The following is a 13,156-nucleotide window of genomic DNA, read 5'->3' on the forward strand; positions in this document are numbered from 1 at the left end:
TTCTAGCTGTTCAGAGTTTAAGCTAAAAGTTGCTAAATATCTATCTGCATATGTACAACTATTATCAGGCCTTATCTAAACACTGACTTAGTGATTTTATAGTTATTTTTTATATTTTTTGTCCCTGTTTTTAGCTTAATACAGTACAGATTTAGTAACAGTCAAATCTGGTGGAAATTCAGTTTTACATATGTTAAGAGGCTGTTAATGTTGTGTTACATATCTATTTGTATATACAATCATGTATAAAGACAAACATACTTTGGATGGGACAGAACAGTTCTGGAAAGCATATTAAAAGTTTAATTTCTAGCAAGCAAACTTTTTCAGAAACAAATTAATATTACAATGTTAAATGGTGAAAGACCTTCTGAATTTACTTTAACAACAAATAGCACATCTCTGGTGCTATGTTAACATATGAATGTATTCCTTAATTGTATACCATTGCAGGAATGTATTAGATATACTTAGATTGGACTAAATACCATGAAAGCCTGACAGTATAATGTAATGCATAACAATGGCATGACCTATGGCCTCAAAATTAGTTTAAACATAGACTATTATAAGCTTATAAAAGGTAATATTTGTTGCAGGGTTATTGCATCAGATTGCATTATATTATGTTGTTCATGTTATTTTGTCTACCCCATGATGTTGATGATAGGTTTATCATGCAGCTTGAGATCCATGGAAAAAGGGTGCCTCAACGGTCGTGTTTATGGATGCAAACCATTGAGAGAATCCCCGCAGGTCAGGTTGAGGACTTACTGTACTACGGTGTCTCTCCTGGGGGAAGCGTTTGTGTGGCTCAGTGGTTGGAAAGTTGGCCAGCCCAGCTGGAACACCTACCTGTCGCACTCTTATTTCCTCGACTGTGAGCTGGGTCACATGGGGCGGGCCTGCAGTGTTTGTCAGCGGGTTGCGGCATTAGATCTGTTTGACTGCAGCATCCTGGCTCCTTTGCATACGGGGATTCCATGGAAGCACAGGCTCATTTTAAAGCACAGTGGAAAACTAACCAGGCACTGTGGATACATAGTCAAATTAGTTTTGTTTTTCCAAGCTTCATGGGGAAGGATAAAATTGTTGTTCCTTGCTGTTAGTTAAAGAGCTGGAAAGATAAAATGTTGCCAGTTACACCAACAATAACTTTACATCCTGTATTTTACATTACTTTTTAAAGCAAATGTCTCTGTTGTTATGATCGTGTACACTGAGAAATTATATTTCATTATTGAAATGTGCAGAATTGTTTTGTTTCATTTTCATCATCACATCAATCCATAAAGGTATGTTTATTTAGTCCTTTAGAGGTCAAAAGGTGCATTTTAAAATTCTGCTGTCCTTGTTGGTGAATGTAGGCAAGTGTTTAATAGAGCCTAAAAATAAAGATATACATGTGAATTTTCTGCAGAGGCAGGATTAAAATCTCCAGGTGGACTAAACTGCACTGAATCTCTTCAGTCAGATTTGCAGAACAATACCAGTCTGCTGAGGTCAAATACACAGAAAATAAATGTGGAAAGTGGTCAGCAGACCATACTATTGACATGTATTAAACAGATGTCACACTCAAATCCATTTCGCCACTGCTCACAACAAGTGATGAACTGCAGAAAGGGTCTAGTGAAATAATTCTCCTGCACTACTTCAACAGCAGAGAGAAAAGAAGAATGGAGACTCAAGTCATCATGCATATTAGATCACTTAGTGCCGTTTAGGCAATTGAATTGATTATACAAATTCCTTTTAATTAATGTAAGTTTGAATATATTAAGAAAATATTAAATGCCTTTCCCACATCATCAGGGGATGTGAGAAGTTATTTTTTTCAGAGAAGGCAATATACTGTGCACCGTAGAACTACAGCTGTCAGTTTTTCTTAATCAGAATGTTTCAACTCTCCTGACATTTGGAGTAAAAATAAACACATTCAAGGAAGCTGAGTGGCAAAACCCAGCTGTTTTGGCAGGATATCTCCAAGATATAAAGGAGAGAAAAAATGCACAGTGTATTTGGAAGTACAAATCTTGGCATTTCAATGGTGTACTGATGGATTCAAGTAGGTGGTTTTTTGGAAGAATGCTCTCCCACTTGGCATGCTTTACAATGAGTGTGGAATTATACTCCACTTGCCAATTGTTAAAAATGTGATTTCATAAGTCAAATAAGATGGGTAAATCAAGGTCAAGACAGATACTTAACATTTGTTCAAAAGCAATGGACTGTCTGACTAACTGTGTGCTTATGTGCATTGTTTTGGTTGTTTTGTTTGTGGACACGGCTGCTTTGACTGCTAAGTCGGGGAAGCAAACAAAGCAGATGCAGGACAATTTGATCAATGATCTCCCAGAGTTCATTGAGAGGGCACATAGAGGTTTACCAAGGCTGGCTTAACCACCAAAGGAACAAAAACCTCCATTACCTACTCCTGGCGAGCTCACTGATGAGACACCAAATTAGGGTCAATGAATCCACCAACTAAAGATTGATCATCGGAACATCAAAGTCCCTCATGTAAATCCAGCCTTTTTCAGACATCTGGGGTATTGATACAAACCCCTCCCAGAGGAGAGTTGCTGGTTAGAAACCAATATTCCTCATGGGGAGTACTCTGACCCACCCTCTACAAAGACCCGTGAAGTCTGAAAAGTATCTCCTCGTGAAAGGGTTGAAAAGTTTATCCACACCATCCTCTACAGACCTGCCAGGTGGGCCTCTTATGCAACTGTCCAAAGTTCAAAACGGGTTCATCATCCCAAAGTTACATTCAAGGACACTTCAACGTGTGTTAGAGCAGCTTTCACTTCAAAAAAAAAATCAATCAAGGACCTGAAAGTAGCTCATTCTTTCCAATTGGGGTGAGAATGGTCAATGGAAATATGATAAACAATTACACAAACAGCAAGTTCCCTTCACCCAATACACCACATGCCCTGCAGCCCCTCCCCCTGCCCTGTCACTCTGTAGAGTATTTTGGTTCAAGTTCCACTGCAGCATCCGGCTGTGTTGCGGTCTCGGTTTCACCTCCCACTTCCTTTTTTTGGCCCTGACGTGTTTCCGCCCCTGAATTAGAACTCTTTCCACACCGAGTTGTGATATCAGGCCGTCTTCCTTCTCTTGCCGACAGTGTTCGGAAACTAATAAGAAATCCCCAGTGAGGTCAAAATCTATCTCCCAAATCCTTCGCTCCAGACCACGTGACAGAGATACAGGGCAACATCAAAACCTAGCAGCTGGTGGAACACAAAGAGGAAATCTCTTTCTAACTCAACAATAAGATAAAGGCAAAGAGGGCTAACCTGTTGCAAGCTTTGAAGAATTGATGCTGTTTAATTCAGGGAAAGTGGGGAAACATCTTATTTGATATTATTGTACTGACAAATTCTTCTTCCACAACATCTTTCAGGCATCTGAGCATCCTTCAGTCTCTGTAGTTTTGGGTGAGAAACTGCAGAGTGGCCACAGGCTCTCCCAGATCAAACCTTGTGATGAAGGCGTGAAGATTCCAAAGACCTGTGGGAGCAGGATGACACATAAACACAGAAATGTATTAGTATTTACAGATATTTGGAGGGGGAAGGTACGTAAAACCCAGGTTTGTTTTCAGTATGATACAAGACTGTTTTGCAGATAGATTAAAATAACTAAAAGCAGTTGATCAGACAACATGTTTTTGTCCTAACAATATCCTACATAAATTTAGTACAGTCTGAGTGCAATCTCTGGTGCATTTCTCATGACCGCTCGGCCCATGTTTAAGGGATCTGAGGCCTAACTGAGCAGCACATGGCTCTGGGATGTGAGTCACTGAGAACAGCACTGCTGAAAATAAAACATGTTGCTGTAATGATGGAGGTGGGAACGCAAGGACGTATTGGCAAGAAGATATGATTCAATCGCCTGGACTGTTTTTTTTCTTCCCTCCCCTTTTAAACAAACACCAGACGGCCATCCGGCTGGTATGACAATATCACTTCTTAGATTTTGACAACCGCTGATTCCCTGCAGCTTTCCCTCTCTTTACAAAAAAAAAGACAAATTCACAATTATCATTCCAAGGCAACAAAACCCTGCATGCTCTAAACTTGCAAACTTCAACAGATTCTAGAGAGAATGAGTGTATGTTTGGGTGTACATGAGAAAATGTCATGCTCCGTAATCTAGGGAATCACTGACATTCCGGTATTTCCGTATGTGGAGTAATTATATTAACAGATGCTCAAGAATAGGGTAGGAAAAGTTAATCTTTTGAAAGCCAACTATTGAAATGGTCCAAATCTGTAGAGAGAATCGTCTCAACGTTAGGGTTCGAGTCTGACATTACTGCTTTTCACCTCTGGCTGCAGCTGCTTTACAGGCCTTTGCTGTGGCTGTTTTCACCATCAGGAACCCACATTTTGTATCCTCTGGCATTGTGGAGGAGATCAGGGAGAAGAAATACACTTTGCTGCTGCCACACATGTCAAGTGCACTCACCTTCCATCAGTGCAGACACAAATCACAGGGATTCATTTGCATTTCAGACAAAATGTTTTATTCAAGGCTGTGATTTTTCAGGCTTTTTTCAGAATATATTATTATATTTAATTCCTATCAAATCTTAAAGTAGAGTATTTATTTGAATGGGTTTGAATTGGAAAGTTTTAAACATAAAATTACAGTATTATCATATTATCACTATTTTTGGGCTCATACACCCTTCCTGATCCTCCCTACATGTTTAGCTTATGAGATTGATACCTCTGTGTGTCTGGGTTTGCTGTGAGGTCAGGTCAGGTTTTGAGCTCAGCTGGGGAAGATGATGAATAATAACTGGGAGACGAGCAGATGAGTACCTGAATCTTGCCAGGTCCTCTCAGTGAATGAGGATTGCCTGCAGAAAGGGCTCCAATAATCAAGTGAGGGCAATGGAGTCAAGTGACCTGTCTGTATGATAGGGCATGGCCCTAGTGGCCCCTCTGGCCTGTGCTTCAGTGGGAGATAATGCACCGCCTCTGCAGATCCCCAAACTCCCCTCCATGTCCAGAACAAGGTCCCTAGCCCCTTAGAGGTAGCACTTTAAAGAAAGCTGAGGGGTGAGGCAGCTGGGGGACAACAAACTTTACACTAAATATAAGGATATAGTTCACGAGTCATGTGACAGATTTGACTCTCATGAAAGTCATGCATTAATAGTCAAACTTTCTCTTTTCATAGGGAGAATGCACACATTACAGTAGTATTAGGCAACATATCTTCTAACGGAGAATGTCACACTGAAGATCATTTTATTGTAGACTAACGATCAAAACCAGGCACTGCTTGTAAGGCTTTACGCACATAATCCTGTCTAAAGCTGTGCAATCATTGGGCACAATCCAAAATGAGGCAAATTCACAATATCTGGTGCTATCACGCTGCCTGGTACCCTGCAAATGCCTAGACTTACAAGTGACCTTAAAATAGGCTGGTGTCTGTTTGTAGTGCAGAGACGTGTTTCCACCTCTCCCATCTGCCTGCTCATGGAAAGGACAGATAGTGTGGGACCTGAGGGCGATGTTAAAGTCTTCCTGCCTCCCCTTTTGTTTCCACCTTGCCTCTCCGTCTGGGTATGGCAGGAAGATCAGCACTGCTGTGAGGTGACACAGAACTGCTACATTTAGTGGTGTGGGCGGTGTCCCTGTTAAACCTCTTATAGTCTCTCAAAAATGCTCCCCACCAAGTGATCCTGTTCATGGCAGTAGAGTAAGAGGAGCCATATCAAGGTAAGAGTTTTACTGAGCTTTATCATGTAACATTCATAGTCATAATAATGCAATCCTAACATCATGATAGGGGGACCTCTTTGTGGACGTCAGAGGTCAGGGGTCAGCCATAGAACATTGCCTCTGGAGCAGAGATGTGTCTCGCTCAGAGATGCTTCAGCAGGGCAGATGGCTCCTGTGGAGGGACCTGGGTCGAAGAACGTTGTCACACCGTTTGGCTGCCGATCTCAGCTCACAGCCTGCTGTCTACATAGCAGCCTACATTGTTACCAAATGCTGTAGCCTTGCCGGGGACTCCATATTCATTCTCAGAGGGATACGTCACATGTTGGAATATATTTGGTTAGTATTGTCGCATTGCAGGAAACACGTTTTGTATTTGTCCTTCAATTCGCTTGCAAAAATATATTCGCTTGATAAATGAACCAAACAATTAATTAATTATCAGAAAAGTTCAACTAATTGATTAGTCAACTAACCCTTTCGGCTCTTGCTGCAACTAATGGCTGTTTTCATTTCATTTTCTTGATTAATCGATTCATCATTTGGTCTATACATTTTGAGAAAATTGTGAAAATGCCCATCAAAATTTCCTTCAGTCCAAGGTAACATTTGTTACAAGTTTTATCCGTCCAACAGTCCAAAACCAAAAGATATTCACTTTACTATCACATATGACAAAGAAATCTAGCTTCCCAAAGGAATTGAAAAGCTGGAACTAGGGGATATTTGGCATGATGTAAATGATTAATTGGTTATTTTCCTATGGATTGACAAATTGATTAATTGTTTCAGCTCTACTTTGATTATTAATTTCAGCAGTGAATTCTAACAATACTATGAAGCGTATTTATGGATGAGGCGAGTTGAGGAATAATCTAGAAACTTTTACCCCGAACCTGACGAGCGTCTGTTAAAACACACACACACACACAAACACACACACACACACAAAAACCCAACACAACCAGCCAAAATTGAAAACGTCAAAGTGTTCCTTTAAGGCAGCCGACTCCTGGCTGAAACTCAGGCCTGCTGTAGCAACCAAATCCTGGCTCTCTTGACTCCACGCAGCTCTGATTAATGGTAGAGGCTGCGGGTGGGTGGTAGACATGGATCTGCCCATTACCACACTGCAACATTGCAAATGGCTTCAATTACTGTGGAGTGTGCTGAGCTGGCAGTAGGGGCTCTAGGAGGCTAGATGAGCAACGTGCACCATCCAGCAGCTAACTCCACTGTGATCCATTCATTCACACAACATGATCGTCACGTACATTCTCTCCCTTGTATTTTTCCACGAAAAAATGGTAGGGGGAAAAAAGCCAAGAACTGATCGATTTTTAATTTTCAACTTTTACTTAAATTTTCAGCCAGTAATTCTGATGCTGTTGTTCTTGTAATCATCACAGTTTTTTGTGTGTTTCTGATCAATCTACAGTATCTGTTGATGTCCCAGTCAGGAGACAGGGGGCTGGATGTGTGAACAGTGTATGCGCAAAGTACCGTGTAGGCTGAAACAACACTAGATAGACTCTCTCAAGGCCCCAGCGTTTCTCTCCCCGGCTTCCCTTGACAAACTGACTCGGCGGCACTAAACAGTAGCAGGACATATTGAGGGCTTGCCAAGTGGCTAACAAGTATCACAAGGGCCTGTGTGCCCACGCCTGCCTCCCACCCTGGCACAGGGGCAGCCTCCAGTTAGGGACAGCCTTCCTGAGCCAGAGCGAAGGGGATTCCCTATGATCACGCCCCTGTGGCCGATGCCAAGAGCGCAGCCCCCCTGTAGTTCCTTGTGTAACAAACCAGCTGTCTCCATCAGTTCACTGACCCACATTCATAACCTTAACACAGGAGGCACAGCAGACTCCCACGGTTCCTCACAACAGCCCTGCTCCACCCCTGATTGTTCACCCCCTTTACTAATTAAGTGATGGTCAGAGATGAAAAGAAAAAAGACGACAAATTTGCGATAAAATTGAGTCAATGACTGCACTACTGGAAGTGGAAAACGATCATTAGGAGTCTCCCACCCACGACTAAATGCTCTCCCTTCGCAAATCACATCAATTAATGTCATGGGCTATGAAAAATGCTCTCTGTGTCATACCACATGGAGGGAGGACAGACGCTAATAAGTGAACATACTTAACGGAGGAGGTGGGGAGACATGGGATTCCCTCCGTTCCTCTTGTCTGAGCGGGAATACTGTGCTCATCATGGCCAAGTGGAGGCCAATAATAATGCAGCAGGTACACCACTGAATTCATCCAAACCAATAGCAACTGTAAAATCCAATATTTTTCTGTTCATAAACTATGACTACTAGGCTTTCATTCTTAATATGTCATGCAGAGTCTATTTCCATTACCCTCTTTACAAGGGCAGTTATCCTCTCCAGAATTGACCCATCAAATGAAACATTTGATTATCCAAGAGTGAATTTCTTAATTTCATTTCCCTTGAATAGAGAGCACAGTTTGCAGGAGAGAGGAAGTACAACAGCAGGAGTTAAACTCATCCAGTACATTAAGGATGGGTGGATCCACTCAGTTCAATCGCTTCATAATGTGGGGTTAACTACTGTATCAGAGCTGGTAGCAGAAAATGAGTATGCTCCAGTTTATTTTCCACAAAAAAAATATTAAAATATTCTCAACAGCAGGCTATTATTCATGCTATTATCTTCAGCATAACCAGTTCTGACACAGCGAATACCCCTAACAATGTGATAAGAATTCATCTCAACCTCCCCAAATGTGAGTTCGAATACGCAAAACACTCTTTTTTGACATTTCTTTTTCCAGAGGTTTCAACATCAAACACACCTCAGCCTAATGTGCCTGGATTGTTTGCTGACATAGCTGTCAAAACTTCAAACAGCAGAGACTGGCAGCTCCACTCATTCACGGCCGCAACACTTGAAGTCTCAAACCGCCCTGATCTCCCCTCAAATCACTGGCTGTGACCCGAGTAGAACAGACAGACAGGCACGCCTCCTGTGAGGTACTGTACATCACATCCAAGTGCAATTGCCCACCTTCAAGAGACTTTTCTTCGGTGGGAGGAAAAGTCAGAAAACCTGAAATTTAAACAAAACAACAACTCTGCTTTCTGCAAGACAAACACGGTTGTCTTTTGAGAGACAAACTAAGAAGATGATCTGGTAATAACATCAACAGAAATCAAGGTTATAAGTAAATATACACTGTTCATGTGTACTGTCATGGTTGATAAGGATTTCAGGTTTGACAGAGGCTAACAAGATGTGGTCAAGCAGACTTGTGCAGGTGTGCGTGGGAGCCAACAATACTTGTCTTGACCCCGTAGGCATTAACACTGTAGCAGACTTACTCACTAACCTCATTAACATTTCCCTTGTTAAGTTCAACCACTTGGAGAAAATGATCTTTCCAAAGCAACTCCAAATGCTTCGATTAAAAGCACATAATTGTTTGTGAATTGTGCGTAATGACATGTGTCCGGACAAAACACAGCCACAGACCAAAACCTGGGCTTAAAGATGGTTAGATGGTGTCTGGCTGGAGTGTCTCGGGATATTATATAATAAATCAAATCACTAATAATAGCAGCTTCAGTAGTGTTGCAGATACATTTGTTGAAACCTAATATGGAAACATAAACTCACCCTAAATAAAGGATTAAGCCCACTCAAACAAATGAGGCGATACCTAAATCAATCTGATGTTGTAAAATGACACAACTTCCTACTGTATGTCAGGAAATAGAATAATCTACAAAAATACCTGCAGTAGCATATAAAGGTTTCTAAAACACAAAACCTATAACCACAAAAACCTATAATGTGGTTAATTTGAGAGGAAATGTTTGGGCCTTGAGTTTTAATGCCTTGGTGTAATCTTTCTGCTGCTGATTCAACAACTAACTGTTGGCAGTTGTGTTGATCAGTGTGGGTATATGATAGATGATACTGCAGTGGCGAACAGCGTTGTGAACTCAAGGGGCTAGTGAGTGAAGTCATTACCACGGGACGACTTCTCCTGCTCGGTGAGTGACACTTGTGCATCTGGAAGCTGCTCAAACAACATGAACTGGTAGCGGTGAAAACCAGACTTCTGTGGCGGACTTGGCGGATGATAGTCTGCATGGAAAAACAAAGAATCAGAATCAGGAGAGCTGAGATTGGTGAATGATATTACATAGTAAGACGGTGTAGTCCCTCATTCGTCCAGGAGTGTTCTATCGTAGAAAAGGTTTCAGTCGTAGTCATCTGGACACTGTTTTCAGAATCAAGACGTTTGGCTCCCCTCCCAAGTCATTCTCAAATTTGTAAATTCCCGTCCCACTTTTTTTTCACAATTGAGAATGACTTCCGGATGGGAGCCGAAACGTCTTGATTCTGAAAACAGTGTCCAGATGACTACGACTGAAACCTTTTCTACAATATTACATAGCAATATACTATATATGACTGACTTAACTCTAACTGGGCTAAATCTTTGATTCACAAATTCTTAACATTCATTCATCCTATTATTTTTTTAGATTACAATAAACCAGTGGTAGCTGTAGATCCATAAAATTGTAACCCTGAATTCCTAGCGTTCTTCAGTCACTCTGGGTTGTGGGTAATAAGCGGCCGACAGTTTATCTTTGGATAAATCTTCTTTAATCAACACCAACACTGCAAGACAGTAAACACACCCAACTTCACTCTCTCGGGGTTCACATCTGACTCTCAACTCTACTGTTGCACTTACTACACCTGTTACACTCACAAATGTCTGCTGCAAAACAATGGCAGGTAGGAACTAAAATTACCTGGAGGCAAGGGGTCATGAAGGAGCAACTTAATTGCTTTAGGTGATAATGACATAAAAACTAATGAATTATCAAAGGTAAAACATAATTCTGCAACAGTCCAAAATAATACTGGTATAATAATATAAAAATAAATACAAATATATAATTTACCACAGTGCATTGTACAGCTTACATAACATAAATGAGTGAGATAAATGTATGTACTTAAAGTAAACTAACATGTAATGACTACAGTGACTAAGGTTATAAAATGAATGGTCAATTGAAAACCATACTTACCAGTGAGGGTAGTCCCTTTTATGTGTCCGTTCTTGAGTGCATTGCCCTGGTAATTCAGACACAGAGTCAGTCATGCAAAGCATTTGGGAGATTTATGAAGGATAGTTAGGTCAGTTCACTTTTGGGACAAACCTGACCATAAAAACAATTTGACAAGAAAAACAGTACAGTGGGCCATTACATTGCTTCCTACAACACTAACATAATACCACTCTTCCTTTAGTTTTGTGCTTCCAAAGCCAAATATTCTGTGCTCGCTTAGCTCAGCGGCCAGTCCTTGAAATAACACCCACTGTACCAACTAGAGAGAGGCTGGAGACGCCATTTAATTCCCAAGCCAAATTTATTTGGAGCCAATTTTGTTATAATCTAACCTGCTAAATTTTGACTAAAGACAGACATATATAGTCATAGCAAGGGATTTTACACATTGAGACTTAGGTGATGATTGGGAAAATCATTTGTCGCTAGTAATTCAAAAATTCATCCTTACAGGAAGCTGTACACTACAGACTTACATCAAAATTGTTGGTTAAAATATGTCAGTTAAATATATAAAAGGTCTGTTATATTAATATGTGAAGACAAGAGACAACTCTCAGACAAAAAACAGTTCCCCAGCAAATTAAACCACTGAATGGATTCCCAGGTAGCAATTTCCTATATTATTAATTGTATATTAACTTCCTGTTGCCTAGAAACAGAACACGATGTGAAGCGCAGATATTTTTCATAAGCATTTTCTACTGTATATTTGTCAGCTTAAACTCCCTCATCCCCAGGAAGCACACAGTCAGGCACCTCACACTGCAAATTGCACCCAGGAATGTTTGTTTAATAGACTTAACTGCTTACTGCAAGACGGCTTGAGTGGGAGGAAAAGGACTAAATATGTTGTCTGTGAAATGGCCCAAAACCCACTTGAGGTAAGCATGGAAGTCCCCATCACAGGCATCAAATATCTGGTCTCAGCACCTATTTCTGTCCTCTTTTCGCCACACACAGGCTCCCCCCACAGGGTGACAATGGTACTGTGTCACTAGACAGCATGCAAAGACAAAAGACGTGCAGGACAAATGGGCTTTTTTCTCATCTCCTTTGATCCTTAAACTGAAATTTCAGTTTGCTGGATGACAGAACCAAACAAAATACAGTTTATAGTAGTACAGAAGCATTAAGCCATTTCTCTTTAGCGATGTGGACTTAACCAACTCAGAACACACATGGTATTTTGTAGAGTTGATTTTTTTAAGACATCTTGGGAATGTTGCAAACACATTTTGCACTCAGCAATTATGATCTTTTTTAAAAAGGGGATGAAAACATTACAGTGTTGGAAAGACAACTTGATCCCCCTATTTCAGTAATCTAATAAATAACTGCAGTATTAGTTTATATTCTTGACAAGGAATTTGAAAGATTTTATTTGCTTTCTAGTCATATGTGGAACCAATGGCAGTCTGCCTTTTTCTGAAAATACTGCACTTATCACCTTGCAGCTGATGCTGACCATGCTGCTTGACCATTGTATACAATATACTGCCAATTCAAATTTACAACTTTATAGTCATAAGCAGTGTGTCTGTACATTTATGCCAGAATGACATACATGAGATACACTTATTTATCAATATTAATTTTATCATTTATATTTGACTCTTTCAGTAAAAAAATGTAGCAGTAGCAAAGCATGTGTCCTCTATTGTGCATCATCTCATCTATAATCCTGTAACTGCTGTTTAGGAGGTTTAGCAGTAAGTATTAGAGAGCAGAGCACCAGTGTTTACACAGACTGGTGAAATTCAGAAGATTAGTTTCAACTGTGAGTATCTTCATCCACTGATCAGTGAGAAAAAAAGCTTTATTTAGAAATAGCAAGTAGAGTCCTACAGCCTGCAGGATCCAAACCCATTGCCATAGCAACAGGTAGTCAACATTTGAGGGAGCAACATTTTCCCACATATTAATGCTCGGTTCTCGCTCACTCTCCATGGCACCCTCTGCCCTTTTAATTTCATTATAATACATAGAGTAAAAACAACAGCAAATGAATACAATATTGAAATTCAGCCAAACAAATATAAGACAAGTCAATCACATGCAGAACTCACATAGAATCACATATATATTAATATTCACAAGGTATCAAAATCTTAAAAATAATCAGTTTTGTGGTTATAGTGGTGTATCTCTTCCCGAGCAGAGCTGGTATCACAGTAGTTGTGACAGGGCAGGGCAACGTTGAGGTCGCTGAAACTTGATGTTCACTGGGGAGTGACGGACTCTCTCACACTAATCTAAAGGACTTTCTCACATGG

General features: G+C 40.5%; 1 protein-coding gene across 1 annotated transcript in view; it reads right to left on the minus strand.

The window, feature by feature from the left end:
• Positions 1 to 3,314: 3,314 nt before the first annotated feature.
• The window catches only part of LOC122876969 (phosphatidylethanolamine-binding protein 4), a 51,130-nt gene continuing 41,288 nt past the window's right edge, over positions 3,315 to 13,156 (minus strand). Inside the window, exons 5-7 of the mRNA XM_044197992.1 lie at positions 10,839 to 10,884; positions 9,760 to 9,876; positions 3,315 to 3,522 (exon numbers count right to left, since the gene is read on the minus strand). Of these exons, the coding sequence (XP_044053927.1) occupies positions 3,431 to 3,522; positions 9,760 to 9,876; positions 10,839 to 10,884 (255 nt within the window). The 3' untranslated portion in view covers positions 3,315 to 3,430. The remainder of the gene's footprint in view (positions 3,523 to 9,759; positions 9,877 to 10,838; positions 10,885 to 13,156) is intronic.

This window comes from Siniperca chuatsi, linkage group LG5 (assembly GCF_020085105.1).
Source record: "Siniperca chuatsi isolate FFG_IHB_CAS linkage group LG5, ASM2008510v1, whole genome shotgun sequence".
NCBI lineage: Eukaryota > Metazoa > Chordata > Actinopteri > Centrarchiformes > Sinipercidae > Siniperca > Siniperca chuatsi.